Genomic DNA, 23,409 nt, shown 5'->3' on the forward strand with positions numbered 1-23,409 from the left:
TATTTGCTACAAGGTTTAAAAATAAGAGGAAAATCCCAAGATGTATATAAAAAGCTAATTTCCCAAATAGCTCAGAAAGTTCTTTCAATATATGCATGCATACATATGCTGTATTCTATATCTTATATATCTTTCTTTTATGAACACACATATATATGCATGGATATGAGATTATGTGTATATAGTTAGAAATGTTTGATTGTAACATTACAGATAAATTTAAACAAAGATGAAACAAAGATGCTCTTATTTAATAGTGCCTAGAACTGTGATAACTGAATCATAGCTACCAGCACAAACATCTTTGCTGCTGAGGAAGACAGCATATCTCTAATAAAAGGATTTGAGACAAAATGAATGTGTCAAAGTGTGCATTTATAAGGTATCTGGTAAAAAAAAAAAAAATAGAAGGTATCTGGTAATGTCCTTTTGCTCTATTAAAACTGGTTTTTAGAAAATAAATAATAAATCCACATATGAATATTCAAATAACTAAAACTGTCTGTAGTGTCTCAAGCTATTTCTGTCAACAGTAGGCAAGAACATTTACCAATCACATATCACAATGGTAATTTTTATAATTTGATCATTGACACCATAGCTGAATGTGTGGTTTTTGACAGCAGCACACTTCCTCATAAACCCTGGCAAGAACATAGGAATCCATGCCCTGTTCCCTACTCTGGTTTCTCTCACTAACTTTCTGTGAAGCCTGAGGTGAAGCTATATCCACAACCAGGTCCTCAGATTCCTCTTCTAAAAAAAGCACTGATCTAGAGGCACCTGGATGGCCCAGTTGGTTGAGTGTCTGACTCTTGGTTTTAGCTCAGGTCATGATCTCAAGGTCTTGGGATCAAGCCCTCATCTGGCTCCACGCTCTGCACAAAGTCTGAGAGTCTCTCTCCCCCTCCCCCTGCTTCTCCCACTTGTGCTCTCTCTCTCTCTCTCTAAAATAAATATCTCATTTACAAAATTAAAAATAAAATAAAAAATGAAAAAGCACCGATCTAAATTATGGTTAAGGTCCTAACATTTAAAAAGAATAATGAAGGACACAAAGGATAATAGTCTCAGTGTTTTGCTGTCACCTCTCAAATAAAATTGAGGAAGCTCCTGGAACACGAAAAGTTATTTCTCATCTCTTGAGCACAAATACTGAGGATAAGTCCAAAAATTATTGCTTGAACCCAACAGTAAGCCTCTGGGCTTTGTGTTTTTCGCAGTCACACTAGTTCAAAACTTTGCCACATTTATCCTAGCTTCTGGGTTGTTACAGAGTCACTTGTGCATGGCTGACTATTACTACTCCTTTTCCACTGAAACTTTACTCATGATAATTCTCTAAATAGGTTAACAACCCTATAGCAGAAAACACACCTTAATCCTAACTTGTTCAGAGAAATGGAGGGGTAATGACAAAGAAAAGAAAGGGGATGAGAAAAAAAATAGGAAGGTAATTGTACATATGTGAGGGGAGCGGGGGAGGCAATTGGAAATGCCGGAAGAAGGGGAAAATAGGTAAAAGGGAAATGCAGGAAAGAAAAAATAAATCAATTCAACTGTTTTAGACATCTACTGTTGAAATTCTGCCCAACATCCTCCTCTTTTCTGAGGAAACTACTACTCCCCCACTCCAACTATCAGATGATACCAGGAGCTGCCATTCATGGTCCCACAAAGTATTTCCAGCTACAGGAATAGGCAAGTGATCCAAACTGGGTTAATGAGAAACTTTCTTTAGGGCTTTTCATAGCAGAGCTGGAAGTATAAGCATATGGGCAGAGGGAAGATATTTTCTCTAAGAAAAGTGATAAAGAAAAATGGTTGCCAGGTGATAGGAAACCATATAACAGAGAAAAAGAAACCTGCAACAAGAGAATGAAGCCAACCAACAAAGAGAAGCAGCAGGGAGGGTGGGACAGAAAGCTCTGCAGAAGTACCTGCAACTGGCCCAGGCTCCTGTGGTCAGCCCTTCCCCACAATCTGCAAACTATGCTAGTATTTTTCAATAAATCTCCTATATTGGACAGGATGGTTCAAACCGGCTTTCTGTTGCATGGAACCAGGAGTCTTGAATAAAAGTCTTGAGTAAGATGTCCAAATTTTATCACAAAATTAGTCAATCCATTCATTGTTTCATTCAGAAAACAATTTTTGTCCACCCACACTGTGATATTCCACAGAAATATCATGACTACTGAGTCAGAGATCCAAAATTTAAGGAAACTACAAGGAAACGGTAAAAGAAAAACCACATTAAAATTGAGGAAAATATGGAGAACATAGACAATATACCAAATTTCAGTATCTTACCATGTTGGTCATGCTGTGTCTCACCATCAGTCTTTAATTTAAAAGCAATATACAAGATTCAAGAATTAATTATCCTGGACAAAATAACTAGGATTTTAAATATTTTTTAAGGTTAACTGACAACTGAAATCAAATGAGTATTCATCTCCCCTAAAGTCAGAATACAGACAATGTGCCTAGTGTCATGATAATTATTTAAGACTGCTTTATAGTCAGTACAATTATCCAAAAGAAAGAGAGAATAAGACAAGAGGTAAAATTATCTTTATATATAAGTAATATGACCGTGTGTCCAGATTACTCAAGCAGATCTTCAGCAGGATTATATGAAAAAAATATGATGATTTAACAAGGTGGGCATTTGATAATATGTAAAAATCAATAGCTTTTCTTTTTTTTTCCCCCAGGGGGAAATAAATATCAAGGATTTATTTATTTATTTATTTATTTATTTATTTATTTATTTATTTATTTAACAAGCAGAGGGGGAAGGGGCAGAGGGAGAAAGAAACTCTCAGGTAGGCTCCATACTCAGTGCAGAGCCAAGGCAGGGCTCAATCTCATGACCCTGAGGTCAAGACCTGAGCCATAAAGAGTCTGACACTTAACCAACTGAGCCACTCGGGCACCCTTTATTTTATTTTTTTAAATTATACTTGACATATTACTTTCAGGTATACCCATTGTGATATAATAATTACTGTATATACATTGAAAAATGCTCAAGAGTCCCATGCTTAACCTACTCAGCCACTGAAGCACCCCAAGCTCACCACATCAGAGTGGCCGTAGCCTAGCAATGCAAAACAAAGGTGCCCTAGACCACCCACAAATCCATCAGATCAAATCAAATCTGTCTTAAGTCATTGTATTTTATAGTTATTAGACCTCAAGAAAACCTAAGTGCTACAGAGAAAGAGGTATTATTACTTAATATATACTGCTAAAGCATCTTTTAACCAGTTCTGGGGAAAATGAGTTAGATTCCACTTTCGGTACCCTCAACAAAGTATTTTTGCTTAAAGATTTAAACAGAAAAGAAACAAGTGTTTCTAAAAATAGTTTTAAAATGCTAGATACTTCTTAAAGCATGATACAAAACAAAGTCATAGTATAAGTGACTAATTAATCTGAAAAAGTAAATTAGCAAAACCAAAATATATCAACAAATTCATATTATTATGCGGGACAGAGAATGGGACAACTTTTTTTTTAAACACATATAGAGCTGTTATAAATCAGTAAGAGAAGACAAAATAATGTCACGAAAAGGAAACCTTTGCGATAAAAAATGTAAGTGGATTAAAGTATTTTTAAAGTGCTGAATATTGATATTCATTTAAATTTTCATAAAATTAGTTTTTCACTCATCAGATTAAGAAACAAATCTTAAATAACGGCAGAAGAGTGTGGAATCAACCATGTTCAAGCACTGTTGAAAACTATTTTTTTCTTTTTGGTAGAGAGGAGGAAAGAAAGAGAGCACTAGTGTGTGTGCCAATGAGAGAATGGGGGGGTGGGTGGAGAGTCAAAGGCAGAGAGAGATTCTTAGCAGGTTCCATGCCCAGACACAAGGCTGGATCTCACAGCCCTGAGATCACAAACTGAGCCGAAATCAAGAGTCCCATGCTTAACCTACTGAGCCACCGAGGCACCCCAAGCATTACTGAAAACTAGTAAATCGAAATATTTTGGGGGTAGCAATTTGTCAGAATTCACCAAAATTATAGATAAATACACAGCCAATAATACAGTAATTACACTTCCAAAATGTATTTGTTAAATAAGCTCACACATGCTTGGACATATTGTATTATTACTTATAATAGAAACAACTTTGAAAATGACCTATTGATCCAGCAATAATGCTGCACTTAAACAGATTACCACATAAGTTACAAGTATGAAGTTGTTCTTTTTTTTACTGATATGAAAAATTCCCCAAAGCATATATTTATATTAAAAATGTATGGAACATTTTAAATAATATATTTCCATAGAAAGGAAGAAAGGAGAAATGAAGTGTGTATGTGTCTACAAAATCTCTGGAAGTTATTTAAGTAACAAGAAGAAAAGAAAACCAGATTGTTGTTTAAATGAATGGAACCTACAGCCCCTGGGCAGATGGCTGTCTTCAACCAAAAGTTAAGTCTTGCCATTCCTCAGATGATGCTATATTAGAAGACTCATTTCTCCTGGTAAATGCAAAAGTGAATAATGGACTGCTTAATATTCAAGAGGGTTACATTTCCTCTCCTCCTAAGGAAGATGTAATCCAGATAGATAGTATATGTATCAATGAAAGTCTAAAGAAAGTCATATTTTCCCTGTTCTTACCCTGCCAATTACCAATGTGTAGGTGTTCAGCAAGAGAAAAATCCATGAAATTTTAACATCTCTTGAGTCAGCTCTTCATGGTTTTCAATACTGTACTTGTTAGAACAATAAACATGATCTACTTTTCATGTTAGAAATTCAAATCATAACAAAAAGAAAGAAATTCAAATTATGATGTGATTATTCACTCTTAGGGTTTTACATGCTAATGGATGTAAAAGTTGATGGCCTATCAACATTTTTCTCATCCAGGTAGCTAAAAAAGTGATTGAAATGATTCAAGATGCCCAGTGAAATACAAGCAAAATTGGTTTTGCTCTTTACTGGAAACTGTCTTGGGAAAGTTGCCATTTATTAATGGGAATAACTACGACTGACGTCACTGAACTAGAACGAGGTTATTTTCCTTTATATTTATTTCCCTCGCGTTCTGATACACACTTTTGAAAAAAAGTGGCCAGTTTTTCTAACGTCAAGCCAACAGGTACTTACATAAATACTACATCAGTGAAGGAAGATGGAAAGTACTTATTTATACTAGATACTAAGCTCTGAACTTTTTATAGGGCACTGTTAGACTCATGAATTACAGCGGTGACCATGGCAGATATCCCATCTCATCATAAAGTTATAATTTACTATGAGAGTCAGATATGAATCTATTACACAAAAACCTTGTACAACAGGTTTTTGGCACATGCATTTCATTGACCAAATTTAGCCATATGCTCCAGGGAAACAGAAAAATCATTCAATTCAAATCCCCTTAAACATCTCCTTCCAGTAAATATACTTTTGGCCTACATGGTTCCAGAGACAGGAAGACCAGAACTCAAAGGCACAGAGAAACAAAAGACATGGGAGCTTGGCTTCTGAGTGTCCATGTGCCAAGTCTAAGCAATTAATAAGCTCTTACATGGATTTTCAAGTCTATTTAAAAGGCAGCCTTTTGTCTCACATACATACATCAGTATGCAACTTTGAGGTAAGATAAAACACTCTGTGATTACAATTATGAAAGGTACTTTGAAGACTAAGTAGTAACGAAGGCTGTTATAAAAGCATAATGGGTTCATTTTCTGGCGGGGGGCGGGGGTGCAGACAGGGACTAGAGAAGGCCAGATTCCACTGACTAAGGGATGAGGACAGGGGTGGGAAAGAAATGAAGGATGTGAGCATTTCAGTGAAGACTCCTGGGTACATGGATTTTGGTACCTCCAGGAGGAAATGAGAAAATAGAATACCTACTTGAGCAATGGTTCTCAGAGTTTGGTCCAGCAACCTCTGGGGGTCCTAAAACTCTTACAGGACTCCACTAGGACAAAATTATTTTAATATGATGCTATTTGTCTCATCACTCTCATTGACTTGCAATTGACGGTGCAGTTTACCATTGGCTACGTGACTTACAATACTGTAAGTATGAACAGAAATAAAGATGAAAATCCAACTGTCTTCTGGTAAGCCAGATGCTACAGGTCTTTGGAAAAATGTAAAATGGTGTCTTTTTTACTATTGTTGCTTTGTACAATTTATTTTTCACTCATTTGATCGCTCATTTGAACAATCTGATCATGGCGTGCCTTGGTTTACCTTCTTCATGCCCCTTGTGCTTGGGACTCAATGAGACCCTGATCCATGAGTTTATATACTTTCTACAAAATTAGGTAAAGCTTTAGTTATTATACCTCCAAATCCTCTTTCTGCCCCCCTCCCAGTTCGGGGACTCAAATTACACATATACCAGGCCACATGAAGTTGTCCCATAAATCCCACACTCCACTCCTTTATAAATTTTCTTCTCTCCCTGTTTTTCCCTCTGGATAACTTATATTGCTGACTTCAGTTTTACTTTTTTTTTTTCTCTTCAGTAGTGTCAAATCTGTTATAAATTTCAAGTGTATCTTGAATGTCACATATTGCGGTTTCAATCTCTACAAATTCAATTTGAGTCGTTTTCAATATCTTCCATGTCTCAAGTTTTCGCACAAAGAATATAGTTATAACAACTGTTTTAATATTCTTATCTGCTAATTCCAACATCTGCATCACTTCTGGATCAGTTTAGATAGATGCTGCTCCTCATTATGAGTTGTGTTTTTCTGCTTCTTCACACGCTTGGTAATTCCTTTTTTTTTTTTTTTTAATCGAATGCCAGACATTGTGAATTTTAAACTGTCGGGTGCTGCATATTTTTGTATTCTTGTATATTTTATTGAGCTTTGTTGTGGAAAGCAAAGAAGTCACTTAGAAACAGTTCAATCCTTCTATGTCTTGCTTTTGAGACTTCTGAAGCAGAACTAGTATTCAGTCCGGAACTTTGTTCCCACCACCTGGGCAGGATGGTTCTGAGGACTCTCCCCACTGTCCTGTAAATGAGGTTGTCAGTAAGGCTCATGGTGATGGGCACTATTCCCAGCCCTGTGTGAGCACCAAGCATTGTCCCTTCTGATTCCTTTAATTGCTTCTTTCCCCGGCCCCCGGTTGCTACTTCACAGTTCTCAACTAGAGAGCCAAGGGAACTCTCTGCAGACCTCCAATGCTTTTGCTCTGTGCAGCTCCCTCTTTTCTGGAATTCCGGCCTGTGAATTCTAGTAACCTTGGTCTCCTCATACTCCCTAGCTGCCTGGCTCAGCCTGGTTCTGCATCCCTTATACTATTGTCTGGAGGCGCCCTCAAGGTGGTAAACTGAGACAACTGCAGGGTTCACTCTGGTTCCCATCTCTTAGGGATCACATCCCTTCATTATCTGATGTCCAGTGACTTGAAACCCATTTTTTCCTTATATTTTGGTTATCTCAGAGAGTAAATCAAGAGCCTGTTATTTATCTTCCCCCATTATCCCTTCCTCTTTCATCTCACAACAACCCATGAATTGGGTATTATTATCCCTACCTTACACATGAAGAAATTGGGGCACGTGACTTGGTTCACTTAAGTTCACTGAACTTGTAGTGATAGAGCTAAGACTTTTAAGCATTTCTTCGCAAGTTCTTGCAGACAGCCGTGATGATAGACTGCCTCCAGAGGAGGTGAGATAGTTGAATGAATATTTAGCAACTGAGAAATTTTTATAAAATCAGCTAGATTCTCACCTTTGTAAATTGGTATTGAGACACTTCTCCTCGAAAGGCTAATGAATGAACTAAGTGAGCCCTGAAAGCTATACACAGCAATGATCTTAAGGACTAAAGTTTTTTTTTTGTTGTTTTTTTTTGTTTGTTTTTTCAGTCTTTGGTCAACCACCAAGTTGAAGTTTCCATCCCCTTCACAACAAAGACAGTAAGCAGATACCAGGTCACTTCTCAAACAGTGAGGAGGCATTCACTAATTTCTAAAGCACTGGTCCATGTCAAAATTAATCTCTTTCTGAGAAAGGTCTCATTTATATTACAACTAAATATATTAGAAGTAATAAACTGGTTGCCTTAGCTTCTACCCAATTGATGCAACATATAAAAATAACAAACTCCAAAACTTAAAGGACATGCCCCCCCACATTCTTCCCCACAGGACACTAGGACACAGACCGGACCGGTTTTCCTTTACGTGTTCTCCAACGCTCTATTTCTTCTCATCTTGGAAGGTAATCGCACCTCCCTAAAACTTTTGCAAATCACATTTAAAGATAAACTGCAGCGTGGCAAGTAGTTGAGAAAGGAAATACTATGATGAATTTTATATGTAATTTGAGATCATGTCACATTTAATACTATGTGTAACTTAACACAGGTCACCAACTTTCTAATGAGTGAAGAATTATAAGGAGTATTCACCAGCAAAATCATGGAGCACCACACACACTCCATCCTGAAGCAGCATATGAAATCAACGGCGGCCTATTTAGGTTTTTTACTCCAGGCAAGACTCTATGCCAGGGTAGACCTCGCGTTTTCATTGTGCATATTAATGATCTCTTTTCAGTTTTGAAACACAAAAGATGTGAACAATGGAACTGGATCACACTGTCTTACTGGGAAACTGGAAATTAATTCTGGCCTGTATTTACTTGAAGAGCCTGGGCTCTGCAGCCAGCCTGCCTGCTTTGCTTCTGGGCTACTCCACTTTGGGAGAATCAGAGCTTTGTGGCCTTGGCACGTTCCTCAACCGCTTGGTGTCTCGGGTTCCTCATTTGTGGAAAGAGAAAGAGCAGTGTTAACTCACAAGCTTGTAATGAAATTTAAATGAGTTAATATATATGAAGCACTTAGAACACAATCAGGCACTCAGCAAATGGACAACCGGGGTTAATTAACATTGTTTTTATTATTAAAAGAAGGTATCCAATAAAATCAATTCCATCCATCTCTTTTTTATTGGTTATTTGGACCTGGTCTAATTAGAATATGATGCCAGCACATGACGGTTTCCAAACTCTGGTCATCTCGTGGGTGGGAATGAGGCACTGAGATACACCCTATTCTTATTTAAGGAGATTGCTTGACATTTTCTCAGTGCTATCATTACAAAATCTGTGCTCTAGGCAAACAGGAAAAGATCACAAATCAATTTTATGAATGGCAAAAAAAAAAAAAAATAAGGCAAAGACTGCTTAAGTGATTTGCTTGAGTCACCCATGAAACAAATTTCACTCAATCCACCTGCAGGAGTAAATCAGTGAGTTACATGTGAATAGAGCTGTTACAATATAAAAACACCCAGACCTCCAAAAAAGTTTTATCGGTAACTGGGAGTGAGTTTTTATAAACTGGTTCTCGGTTTCATACAAATCATCAAGTATGCCTTTGATTCTGGAAGTCATTTGAATCTATTCTCCATTATTCACAATGAAAGAAGGGAGGGGGTGCAGACGAGGCTTTTTTTTGTGTGTGAAATTCTCCCTAATTTTCAAGCCTGGTGTCCTGTAATAGAACTCAAGTGTAAAGTCCCTCAAGACCCCAAACCAGAAGAAACAAGAAGGACCAGGAGGAGGAACTGCCTAGCAAAGGTGGAAGAGTAAAGAGGGAATGAATGCATCGCCCCCTGGAAACCCAAACCAAGTTCCAATATCTAATCAGTATAAACAATGAGAAACTATTAACACATGGTACGAATTCAACTGTGAAAGTTCCTATGGAAAAAAATGCCTCCACTGACATCACTTGGGCTCTGACTGTGCATCAGCCTAGGTAGAGGCACAAGCCTGCATTCCACTGACATCACCTCAGGTGCATGCAATTTGGGGACATGAAATAAAGTTCATGAAAGTATCCAGCTTCCCTTAAAAAGAGGCAGTTTATTCCCCCTTCACTTAAGCGTGACTAAAACAAATACTGTAAAATTCCATTCCACTGAGTAGTTTATTTGGGTTTATTTGGTCATTTGAACACATCACTCCAAGGACTATTTCTCCGGAGAATATCCATGGAGCCATGGTTTACTTCATTTATCCAGGTTTCATTTGACTCACTAGATTAAAGACCTTTTTAAAAATCCGAATGATGCTTGTGAGGAAATCAAAACGTCTTCATTAAATGTTGGTATACCCCATGCACTAGAGACTGCCTTTTTATTTTTTTTTTTATCCTCCCTCCTTCCACCAGAGGTCATGTTATAATCCGCTCAACTGAAAATATGTCTGAGGTTCCTATTTAAAGAAAAAAAAAAAAAAGAAAAAGAAAAAAACAACGGCTTCACACTTGTGTGACTCATTTTTGTACGTGTTTTTTTAAAAAGAATAGGTAAGACCTATATTTGAAAATCTGCTTTCGTTGAAAAACATGTATTCAACAAGGCCCTATGGTAAACATTCAAAAATAAGATGACTTCAGTCTCCCAAGCTTGTAAAATTGGATTTTTCCTACATATAGCCTAAAAGGCACGATCAAATTAAATTTAGCCCACTTCTCATCTGTTAGGACTACAATTGTTTCCCTAGACATTTTAGTTAAAATGAGAGTCTCGAAAGCACCTGCAGTCACTGTAACACGGGGTCTCTGACCTACTCTACACCTAAAAGCGAGGGGTCTATAAAGCAGTCCTGCATTCGAACAGTCTTTGTCAAGCTGTCAGGCCCAGACGCCTGGCCTCCCTGAAAGTGCTAATTCCTTTCTTAAATTCATCGCATATGTAACCACTGGTGCCAAGGGGCTCTCAGTAAACCCATCTCACATCTTAAACCATAAACCATTTGCTCATTGATTTCTTCAAACTCTCTATGACTGCCTATGATTCCTTTCAAGACATGTGATTGCACCTAGTGTCCTTGATTTTAAACCAAATTCTTCTACTCCACTGGAGTCCTTAAACAGCTCAATAGCTCCCTCTAGCCTCCTTTTATAGACGACACCCGCAGATCACATTCTATCAGAGGTCAGGGGGCCACAGTGGGATTATTCTTATTCCCTGGGCTCAACTTCTGTTCAGAGGCTCATCAAGATACTCCACTGATCCAAACCCAAGGATGCACAATGCCAAACGGCTGTGGTGAAGCACGAAGACAACAGCCATTCAGAATTACTAAATGACAGGAAGCAACAATCAAATACGGGTTTATGGATAGCCTCAAAATCTATAAATAACTTGCCCATGAAAAAGAAGGCATATAAAAAAAAATTGAGAGCCATACATGTTATTGCTTAGTATTTTATCCTTTTAGTATGGAATATTTTTGCTGTTCACATAAGCTGCATATTTTATAAAATGGAATCTGATTCTTCACATTCAAAATGAAATGTGTTATGAAGAATAAAAATAACCCTCAAAAAGCCACATGCCAATTATTATCCACAATGGGTAAGAGGGATACACAGGATAAGCACTTCAGCTCACTACAAAATACGTGTATTTTTTTTATAGATAAGATAGAATTTCGAGACTCTCTCCCACCCTAATAGACAAATTATGATCTTATTGAAGCTTGCCTTTCTATTTGTGCCAACTTATAGATGCTATAGATTTTTCGAAATAACAACAAACCATGTTTTTAACATTAAATTTTTAAGGTATGTTACCTTGGCCAAAGATTGATTTTAAAATTACATATAATTTGCTGCCAGTGTTTTCATTACTCAGCAGAAGGCTAGGATTATTTTCAAAATGTAATGCCCTGTGTGACTACAGATGATAACAAATGTTAGCAATAAGTTGCCCTTTCTGTATGTCATCATGATATCCACTTCAGAAACAAAACAAAACAAAACAAAACAAAACAAAACTGAACACTCTACCCTGAAAATCTAGTTGCCTCCAAATTTACATGGTAAATATGTTTAATTTTCCTCCTCTGTCCATACAAATTAAAGTTTGGAGGCTAAGTACAATAGAATTTCAAATTTGCAAACGTCTTTAGTGATAGGTTAGTTCCGTCTTTGTTTTTGCAGATGCAGGTATTAAAGAAATGACTTGTCCAAGATCAAAGCTACGTTAGTACAAGAACCAAAGTTAAAGCCTGGATCCCTTGACCTCTGTCCTAGGGCTCCATTACATTTTATTGCTAGCTACCTTTTATTCCCAGTGTTAAGAACAGGATTGTTGCTGTTTAAAAATGTCCTTATCGTTGTAGAAAACACTTTAATACCTTTTTCTGCCCATCCCCCTCCTTCCTCTATTAATTTTTTAAAAAAAAAGACTTTTATGTTCTGGATTTGTGGTGTAACAAAGACCTGGCCCAAGTTATATACTGAATCCCACTACTGTAGATAGGAAGCACATGGGCCTTGAGCCAATTAAAATAAACAAGCCCACTGAATCATAAGGCCTATTTATTTTCCACGGTATTACAAGATGAACAGATTTCTGCAAACTCAGTCTTGTAAGGGAAGGTGTGAGCTGAACTTGACATTCTATGATAGTAACAGATGACAAGACAAAATGTGCAAATCATATTCCTAAACTAAACTGTCTAAGAAAAACCCACGGGAAGAAAATGTACTGATGTTAGTGGTTGATATTCAGTATTTTACACTTTTTAAAAATGAAAAAGGTATTAAAATACAATCTTCCTGGCCCAGCTGGTAATGTCCTAACCTGATAGACTTTAATGTAATTAGATGCTATCATGACAATTTAGCTTTGAATGGGCATCTTTTTTTTTTTTACTAATAATAATGATATCTAAAAAGTACTGAGTTTTAATTATATGAAGGTATGTTCCCATCTATCCATCTATCTAATAGGATATACATGTATTCATTTTATCATCAAAACACTCTATAGGACGGATACTATTAGTATCCCCATTTTACAGATATATACAGTGAGGCTCAGAGATTAAGCTTGTCCATTATTAACCTCCTTAACCCATTAATTAACCTAATTAACTTGCAAGTAAAAGAACTGTGATTACGATCTAGCAGTCTGGTACCAGAATATGTGATCTTGATCACTATACTATTTACAATAAAAAAAAATTTGATGGGTATTATTATGTTCACAGATATTTAAAATAAATTGTGACAGAAAGTAACATGAAAAGTGATTTTCTCAATTTGAATATTCACGCTGAAGCGTCAGAAAGTTCCTGAAGGAACATAAAGAAATCTTTTCTTTTGACATCGAACAAATTTAACTAATGGATTCAAGTGTCCAATAGCTTTATTTATTTATTTATTTATTTGGTCCTGAAATAATTCCAAATGGTCATTTACCAAATGTTCTGAACAGGTACACTTTGAGTAGCTGGGGTAGGTCAGACAGTGAAATACAGTTACATAAAATAACTGATTAATCCAACTTTAGAGAGAAGAATTATACCACCGAACAAGTACAAATTTTATGTTTATAAACTGAAATGGCATGAATAAGAAAAAGTAAAAACTTTAGATCTATAACTTTTAACCTGACCCCAGAGATTTAAAAAGCTGTAATTGAACCCGACTTTCTCCTTACTTGATGGAGAAGACCCTGAAAGAGGAGATCCAACTCTATAGGAAAGAACAGAATTGGAAAGTTGCTCTCTGTGGATTTCTCAGGGACAGTGAAGCAGGGACCCACCTCGCTGGCATACACCCACCTGGAAGAGTTTCATGAATAACCCTAGACCTGGGGAACTTGACCAGGCAACTCTGAACAGAGAAAAGTGTAAGATGGGCCACATGGGGGAACCTGAGGGTACTGAGTCTTCTGGTCTCCTGGTCTTAGTTTTGCGACCTTATGAGCACTGTGAATGGCCAGCATACCTGGGATGTCTTGTAAAGCTTGAGATTTGCAGTGGATAAAAAACCTTCATGAATCAGTAACACAGCCCCTGTTCCTGCCCCGTAAAAACTGCTACAGTGAGAATTGTGGGATGTAATCCAAACAGCCCCTTACTCAAGGCGGCTGACAGAACACAGGGTCAGCCACCTTCCATGAGCAAAGGAAATAAGGCATGCTGATTATTTAAGCCAGTAGAAAACAAGATAGATAAAAAAATGACCCCAACATATGACATTTTAAAATCTGCGAAATATGATTTTTAATCTCTGACATCCCTCACCACCAGTAACTGCCAAGTTTATATGCAGTACAGAGCTACTCCAAGCAAATTCTGACCTTTTAAGTAGATTCAGATAAACTGGACAAAGGTGAATAAATTCTAAATCAGTTAAAGAAACATACTGCAAGGTAGGAAATGGTTACACTCATGATTCATAGTATTTGTCATAAAATATCTTTTAAAAAACCTAGAATATCTCCTTTTGTGAATTAGGAACGACAAAGTCAATTTTCGCTTTATCAAGACTTTTTGTCACAGAGAAGTAATCATCTTCTTATGCTTTGATACTTGCATCATTCAGAGTTCACATTTTTATTTTACCATTAAATTGGCTTAAAATAACTTTCCTCCTTAGAAATGTGTCTGGTTTTTTAAAAAACAATAAAGAACATTATATATATATATATATTTAACCTATAACAAACTATCAAAGTTGATGAAAGTTATTAGTCTCAGGAGCTATGTGCATATATTTATATATATTTATATATGAATTTTTATATTATATACATATAAATAAATATATATTTTTAAGTAGACTCCACGCCCAGCGTGGAGACCAATGCAGGGCTTGAACTCATGACCCTGAGATCAAGACTTGAGTTGAGATCAAGAGCTGGACACTTAGACCAAGCCACCCAGGTGCCCCTCATGAATGCTATTCTATCTCAAATTTCATAACAACAATGCTCATAGCGTACCAAAAATAACCCCACAAAAATGAAAAAATAAAGAGCCTCATGAGAAGAACATTATTTTAGAGACAATATGATCTTTTAGAGCACAGAGATTCAATCCTATTTCTTTGTTAACAATTGAGCTCCATTTGGCCAATGAACACCTCTGATTCAGACTGCTGTCCAATGATAGTAGTCTTTGACTTTTAAGTTAATATTAGCAATGTACTTCCTTTGCATCGTGGTAATGATTACACACTGAAAGGCCCACTCCCCAAAAATGGATCCCATAGTGAACAAAAATCTTTAAGCAAATATACACTGAAAACCTGGCATTAGAGTGTTCTTCCTAAAATATATTTAAGGAGAGGAATGAATTGAATCTCTTCCATAGTACTACTTCTGGTAGCGTCTGACCCTTTCTTAGCCGTTGAGATGTTGCTTTTTGCTTCTTAAGAACAAAAACAAATAATAAAATGTACTCTTTCTCTGTAACTGACTTTCACTGGCATATTAAAAAAATATCTCCGGTTCTGATAACTGAAAATTCCAAATGCTTATATTCTTGAAAATAGGCAGGAAAGAGTTAACATGATTATTTATACTCAATCCCCACACCTGGGGGGCGGGGAGGGCGGGAATATGTTTTTAAACCTTTAATTATAGGGATGAAAAGTACAGGGGTCCCCACCAATTGTGAAGTCCAGTGAGGAATAAAGCATTGTAACCTCAGCTGTCAGCATAAAAAGCATCTCTCAGAAGCTTCGTTCCAACTATAATAACTTGGTGTGCTTGCTAGAAAAAAAAATTTATGATCATATGAGCTTCATGCATGATTGATACCATTACTGTTTATTTTAAGACTGTCCTTGAGAATCAATCAAATAAAGCATTCCCAGTGTATGTTTTGCAACCCAGAATGAAGAACACAATATAAGTGCTTTTCTGGAGAAGATGTGATGGACTGTTCTTCCTATTAGGGCTTCCTACCAAAAAGAAATATCTAATAAAGGTGAACCAGGCAGAAATTCATGTCAGAAAATATCCTGTCATCCCATGTTCTTTGCAGGATGTTGAGTTAACCAGCAGCTACTCTTATGATTAAAAAAAAAAAAGAAAAATAGAGATTATCATTACACATAAGGAAGTATATAAACCCAGCTAAGGATATGCTCAAGTGCTTAAAAAATAATAATTGAGAATAATACAAACTATGAAGCATAATCTAAGTCATTAGGAAATCTCCTTTGTATCAAATAAGGTTTTTAAGGTCTCAGATGTCACCAGCCTCTTACCATTCATAATTAAATATTTGCATTGTATAATAAATATGGATGACATAACTTAAATATCCTAAAAATGGGAAAATAACTTTTTCTCATCAACTATTTTTTTCACATATATATTGATGAAAGGATCATGCAAATTTAAAAGGAAATTTCTTTTTTAGTAAAATCAACTTTTTTGCATAATAGTACCTGATTGAACTGATGGGAATTCACACTGTAGACACACAATAAAATTTATGTCTTTAGCCTCAAAAAGAAAACCTAATTATCATCCAGTGATGCTATTCCAACCATCTCTGAAAGCAAACCTGAGACTTTCCCCCAAGCAAGTAGCCATCAATCCAGACCCTCCCTTCTACTTCACAGCGAGCAAAATAAAACCCAGCACTTACTTTTACCCACCTTCCCCTGCCCCACCTTTCCACCATCACCATCATCACCAAACCGAAGCAATAGGCCCTTCTGCTTACAACATAAAAATCAGCTTGCCACTTTCATTCCTTCAGTCTATAAACTAATTCCTCCTTCATTCTGACATTAAAGTATCTCTTGATTTCAGTGTTAGAAAAAAATCCATCTGTGGCACCTAATTCCAAAAAGTTCAAATTTGCAATCAAGACAAGTCTGGACTTTCAACCCCTTTGCATCTCTCTCTCTCTCTCTCTCTCTCTCTCTCTCTCTTTAATCCAGGAAACCAAAGTTGTTATTTTTCAAAAGGTTAAACAGTTTGGGTTTCTGAACTGCGGTTTTTGTGTAATACAATCGTACTTAAGGTCTCTAAACTTCTTTAACTCTTGATAATGGTTCTTACTTCTTCAAACACTTTCTCTACCCACCACCACTTATTACATGGAGTCCCCAGAACAGTTCATATAAACACAGAGTTATATTCAGAATATGGCCTCACACACAGCATTTATTATGCACACTTTGTATATCAATCTGTTACATGAAACATGTTCAAGGGCTACGCAACAGGTCCTGCTATTGTGTAAACACACACTCCCAACAGGATGACAGGCAGCTTTAAGGAATCAAGAATATATATATATATATATATTTTTTTTTTTAAATCACGTTATTCTTGAGAGACTGGATTGTAATGCTTCTGAGAGGTCAGAGGACAGCAGATCTAATCAAAAGGCGTATATTTTACCAAAACCCTCTTTCTGTCTTTGTGTACCACCGGGCATGCTATAAACGGGACTCAGAGCCCAGGTGTAGACACACTTCCACCGATTTACTGCACATCACTGCCTTTAGTGCTGAGCTGATGACAGCAAGAGTACTTTGGCAGAGGTCTGACAAGTCCTTATCCTCAACTTCCCTCCTGCTTTATGTCCGTCTGTTCCCGAAGCAATCAAAGCAAAACACATGACAGACCCCAACCTCTCAAGTCTGGCCACGGGAGTGTGAAATCAAATTAAAAACACACCTCACAACTATTCCATCGGGCCACGTTTGTGTTCAACGGGCGGGGGAGGGGAAGAGAAGACACTTTGCAAGAGATGGATCTCATGTCCCTTCCTCTGTGCAGCCAGATCTAGTTACAGTGTATTAAGTTGTGTCTAAATAATGAGAAAAAGACCCTGCCCGGTCCAGTGTTTGCAGCACAGAGGGGTGTTATTCAAACCTATCAAGTGTTCCCACGCTCTACACCGCCCCCCCCCCACCCCCCATTCTGGAGTCTCGGATCTTGACCTCCTTTGTTAGGCACCGAACCCGGGGAGGAAGGTTTCAGGAACAATACCGGGGGAAGCACAGGATGCCCGGCCGTGCCCTCCGTCCCGCCCGAACCGCTCCTTGGTCCCCAACTCAGCCTGCCCCTATTAGGGCGCACGTCTGCGAGACGCAGGACTTCGCCCCTTCCCCGGGTGGCGAGCGGGGACCGGCCACGGCTGCGCCCCGCCGGGCTTTGTGCCGCCGGGGATAACGGATCCCCAGCCTCGCGCGCATCCATCACCTACGAGCCAGGGAAACTCGGCTGCAAAGGCGCCGCCGTGCAGAGCCCCGGGCTGCTCCGCGCCGCCGGGATCCCCAGGAGCGAAGCGGGGAGCTTCGGGGAGCAGCCCAGGCGAGGGGGAAGGAAGGAAGCTCTCACACTCTTACCTCCACATTGAAATACTGCTCCGTTCCGCAGACGGTAGCACATAAAATCCAAAGCAAGGTTTGCAAGAAAAATACCCCCGTGTGATGCACGAAATCCAACCGTCTTCCAGTGCTGAATGTGAGTAAGATCATAGTGAACTGTGCTTCAATGGATGCACGAGCTCCCGGCGTTCTTCTCCCTCTCTCCCTCTCCCTCCCTCCCTGGTTTCCTGGCAAAAAAGAAAAAAAAGAAAAAGAAAGAAAAAAAAAGAAAAAAAAAAAAAAAGTCCTCCGGCTGGGCAGGGAGCCTGCAGGTTCACCCACGGCCCGGCGAGGGGAGGGCGCGCAGGGCCCGGCGCTCGGCAGCCCCCGGGGAAGCGCGGCGGGGGCAGGCTCAGCAGCAGCCTGCGTTCACCATCCTCGGGGGCCCGTCGCCGGGAACGTGGCGCCCAAGTTCACCCGCGGTTCCGGCTCCAAGCGCCCAGTCGCAGCCGCAGCAGCAGCCGCCGCCGCCGCCGCCGCCGCCAGCCCGTGCGTCCTCCTCCTCCTCCTCCTCCTCCTCCCCCCTGCTGCTCCGCGTCCTCCTCCTCCTCCACCGCCCACTCCGCCGCCGCCGCTGCTGCCGCCTCCTGCTCGTGCGGGAAGGGCCTCCGCCGCTCCTCGCCTCTCGCCTCTGCTTCTCCTTCCCTCCTCGCCGCGCTCCCCTCCAGAACGTTCATCCGTAATCTACATAACTCCTCCTTCCCGGGTCCGCCGAGCTCCGGCCCTCCGCGCGCGCACACGCGCACACACACCCCGGCGCGCGCGCGCACACGGATCTGCACGGGAGCACGCGCACACACACGTGCACACCCCAGCGCGCGCGCGCACACACGGATCTGCACAGGAGCACACACGTGCACACCCCAGCGCGCGCGCACACACACGGATCTGCACGGGAGCACGCACACACACGTGCACACCCCAGCGCGCGCGCGCACACACGGATCTGCACAGGAGCACACACGTGCACACCCCAGCGCGCGCGCACACACGTGCACACCCCAGCGCGCGCGCACACACACGGATCTGCACGGGAGCACGCACACACACACGTGCACACCCCAGCGAGCGCACACACACAGATCTGCACAGGAGCACACACACGTGCACACCCTAGGGCGCGCACACACACGTGCACACGCCAGAGTGCGCACACACACGGATCTGCACAGGAGCATACACACACGTGCACACCCTAGAGCGCGCACACACACGTGCACACCCCAGCGCGTGCACACACAGATCTGCACAGGAGCGCACACACACGTGCACACCCCAGCGCGCGCGCACACACACAGATCTGCACAGGCGCGCACACACACACGTGCACACCCCAGCGCGTGCACACACAGATCTGCACAGGAGCGCACACACACGTGCACACCCCAGCGCGCGCGCACACACACAGATCTGCACAGGCGCGCGCACACACACACGTGCACACCCCAGCGCGCGCACACACACACAGATCCGCACAGGAGCACACACACAACTCCACACACGCCCGCGCGCGCTCTCCTTAAAGGAGACGGGCTGCGAAGGGGACCCCCAGCCCCACCCCCACCCCCACGGCGGCGCGCCCTGGAAGTCCGCAGGCCCGCGAAGGGCCCCGGCTCGGGACCAGGTCCTTAACCTGCCGCCCGCGCCCCTCGCCCCCGGGACGGGAGCCCGGCAACCCCGGCCGCTCCGTCCTTTCCTCCCGCCCCCCGCCCCCCCGCGCCTGGAAACCAGTGCGCCCCTCCCCCGCCGGGACTGGGTGGGGCGCCGCCGGGGACCCCGCGGAGGGCCGGGGAGGGCGGGGGGCGGGGGGGCCGGGGCCTGGAGGGCGGCCGGCGGGCGGCGATCCCGCGGCCCCGGAGTCGGAGGGGGCGCCCGAGTCCCCGCGCGCTACCCGGGCGCTCGCGTCGGCCGCCGCGCTGTCAGGCTTGGGAAGCCCGACGTGGCAGGTCCCGGGCGGCCAAACTTTGCTGGGGTCCGCGGGGCGAGCCTGCCCGCGGTCCCCTGAACCTCGTCTGCCATCACCCCCCCCCCACACACACACACACACACACACACACGCGCCTTTCGGGCTCGGGGAGTGGGCACGGGCTTGGGGGTCGGGGCCGAGTCCGAAACGAGCGAGGCGGGAAGAAAATGCTCACTTTGCCAACATGCTCCACCCGGGGGTCGGACCTGCACGCCGGGGCCGAGGGGACCGAGCGACGCGGTCCCGGGCGCTCCCAAAGCAGCGGGCCGGGGAGGGGTCGGCGCTGGGAGGGAACCCGCGGCGGGAGCCAGGGGAAGGGCTGGGGAAGGATGGTGGGGGGAGGCCGGCGGGCGGGGGAGCCTGGGGGCAGGGGAGAGGCCGGCGGGCCTGGGAGGCTGCAGCCGGAGAGGCTGGGGGCAGGGGAGAGGCCGGCGGGCCTGGGAGGCTGCAGGCTGGGGAGAGGCCCGAAGGGATGGGGAGGCTGTGGCCGGAGAGGCTGTGGGCAGGGGAGAAGCCGGCGGGCCTGGGAGGCTGCAGGCTGGGGAGAGGCCCGAAGGGATGGGGAGGCTGTGGCCGGAGAGGCTGGCGGCAGGGGAGAGGCCGGCGGGCCTGGGAGGCTGCAGCCGGAGAGGCTGTGGGCAGGGGAGAGGCCGGCGGGCCTGGGAGGCTGCGGGCTGGGGAGAGGCCGAAGGGATGGGGAGGCTGAGGGCCAGGGAGGCTGGGGGCAGGGGAGAGGCTGGCGGGCCGGGGAGGCTGCGGGTGGGGAAGAGGCCGAAAGGATAGGGAGGCTGTGGCCGGAGAGGCTGGGGGCAGGGGAGAGGCCGGCGGGCCTGGGAGGCTGCGGGCTGGGGAGAGGCCGAAGGGATGGGGAGGCTGAGGGCCAGGGAGGCTGGGGGCAGGGGAGAGGCTGGCAGGCACGGGGGGGTTTCGGTAGGGGGAGGCTGGGGGCAGGGGAGAGGCTGGCAGGCCCAGGAGGCTGCGGACGGGGGAGGCCGGCGGCCCGGGGGGCTGCAGCCAGAGGCTGGGGGCAGGGGAGAGGCAGGCGGGCCGGGGAGGCCGCGGTGGGGGGGGACTTGGGCGGACGCTGCCGGGGGGGGGGGGCGGGAGCCCAGCGGTGCGCGGCGGTGGACAGCGGAGGCCGCAGCCGCCGGCCCGGGCAGGTGACGCGGTGGCCGGAGGAGAAGGGGCAGGTGGGGGGGGGGGGTGCAGGCGTGTCTGGGGCCCGGGCCGGTAAAGGTGCTTCCCCGGGCGGCGGCGAGGCGAGCGTAAGGGCTGCGGGGTGCGCCGGCTGCCCCGCGACACCAACAGCGAACCCGCGCGGGGCAAGTCCGGGGCGCTGGGCCACAGGACGTAGGGCTGCAGGGGGTCGGATGGGGGGAGCAACGGAGAAACGCTGAAGGGCGCTGTGCCAGAAGTTACATCGGCCCGGATAATTTGGATACTAAAGAGAAACACACACACACACACACACAAAAGAAAGAATAGGATTTTGCAGCGAATGCTTTAAAAACGGAGGGAAATGCGACCCACCTACTTCGACCCAAGAGCCTCAGGGGGCCTCGAGCGCTTGCTCCGCGCTCACCCTACCTGTGCACGCACTAGTCTTGAAGACGTAAGGAGAAGAAATAGCTTATATCGTAGAGCTTATTGGATTTTGCAGAACGTTTTCCCGCGTAGTATCTCATTTAATGCTCACAGCGTTCTTGAGGATTTTGTTTTTGTTTCGCAGGTGGAGAACTGAGGGTACTAAAAGATAACTCCCCAGCACACCATTCAAGGGTTGGAATTCAGACCCGTTTTCTACCCCAGTTCAGTGCGTTTCCTGCTACAGGACAGTGACTTTCCGTATAGGTAGCCACTTCCCCCCTTAACAGCTTTATGACTTGTAGGTTGAGATGATGAACATAAGAAAAACAAACAAATGAAACGATCAGAGGGCAACAGGAAAGCAAGGTCATTATATGGAAGTTATATGGTGTCGTGGCCAAAATAAAGGAACAAAATGTGGTGGGGAGTATTTGTCAAGAAATCAAAATCATTTTAATGCATATATTATATTCAGCGAAGTGCAAAATTAGAGAGGGGAGAGAAGCCCCCCTCCCCCCCCAAAAAAAAACAAGCCAAATTATATCTTTTTCCTAATCCTTGAGATCATATTGAAAGGAGGGAGATTCAAAAAATTTATGCAAGTTGTACATGAGAAAACATGGTGGTTCTAAACGGTGAAGTCCTTGTTAAATGGGCCAGAATGTTAGCCGACTCTGTCAAAGAAGTGGAATGCAAGTTGAGTGCTGCTGGCTATCAGCAAAAAAGGGAGCAACCTTGTTTATCCCAGAAAATAACCTGAGCTCAGAATAAAGAGATGCAGAGGATAAGGTGTGGAGAGGAGCTTGCAAAGAAATACTGAGTTTACGTTTCATCAAATAGTCAAACAAGGATTGCTAAACCGTTTTAGATAGGAATGGGTACTAAGAAGGGTTATCTTCAGAATTATGCATAGGATTGGCGACACAGAGGGACTGGGTGCAAAGAGGTAATGATTTTAAAAGGCTGGAGTCCAGCCGTGAAAATATAAGGGCCTATACGAGTGAGGTGTCCTTGGAGATTTATGCTTTCGAGGAGCGATTCTAAGGGAAACAAGAGTAGGGAATCAGAAATTCAAAAGATAATCTCAAATCAGTGATTAGTAATAATGGCAACATTTTTACAGACGTTTATTAAATTCATTGGTGGGCAGTCAATGAGCAGTGAATGAGTTAATGTGTGTTCAAGGCTCTAGAAATACTAACAGAAATAAAATACTGAGACCGACGTGATAATTATGGCAATGTTGTAAGGACTCCGCAGGTAATTGCATATGCAGGATGGTTCAGAACAGGGTGGAAGGAGGGAGTTGATTTTCCTCGAGGTCCTTGGAGAAAGCATCACAAAAGTACTGGTTTCCAAAGAGAATCTTGAAGAAAGAGTAGAAATTTACCTGTCAGATGAGAAGGGGAGGGATATTTCAGACCTGTGTGCAGCGGAGGAGGAACCGTGCAAGATGAATCGGGAGCACTACACACGGTTTGTCCGGGCTGGAGACCAAGGTGTGCGTAAAGCAAGGCCAAGGTCAAAGGTGGCAGAGCTGATAATCAGGGTAAGTCCCATGTGCCATTTCAGGGTTTAGACTTTACCCTGAAAGGATTCTTAAAAGAATCTAATTGAATTTTCCTTACATTTGTTGTATGTTTGCCAACTCTGCGGAAACAGTCGCCTTTTAGAAGTTTATTTATTTATTTA

At 43.1% G+C, this 23,409-nt stretch overlaps 1 protein-coding gene across 2 annotated transcripts in view; it reads right to left on the reverse strand.

Moving 5' to 3' along the window:
• The window catches only part of MMP16 (matrix metallopeptidase 16), a 304,449-nt gene extending 285,834 nt beyond the window's left edge, over positions 1–18,615 (reverse strand). Inside the window, exon 1 of one of the 2 annotated variants that reach the window (XM_038579701.1) lies at positions 18,144–18,615. In XM_038579701.1, the coding sequence (XP_038435629.1) occupies positions 18,144–18,275 (132 nt within the window). In that variant the 5' untranslated portion in view covers positions 18,276–18,615. The remainder of the gene's footprint in view (positions 1–18,143) is intronic. The other variant, XM_038579700.1, reaches the window with a different exon arrangement.
• Positions 18,616–23,409: the final 4,794 nt, after the last annotated feature.

This window comes from Canis lupus, chromosome 29 (genome assembly GCF_011100685.1).
Source record: "Canis lupus familiaris isolate Mischka breed German Shepherd chromosome 29, alternate assembly UU_Cfam_GSD_1.0, whole genome shotgun sequence".
Classification (NCBI taxonomy): Eukaryota; Metazoa; Chordata; class Mammalia; order Carnivora; family Canidae; genus Canis; species Canis lupus.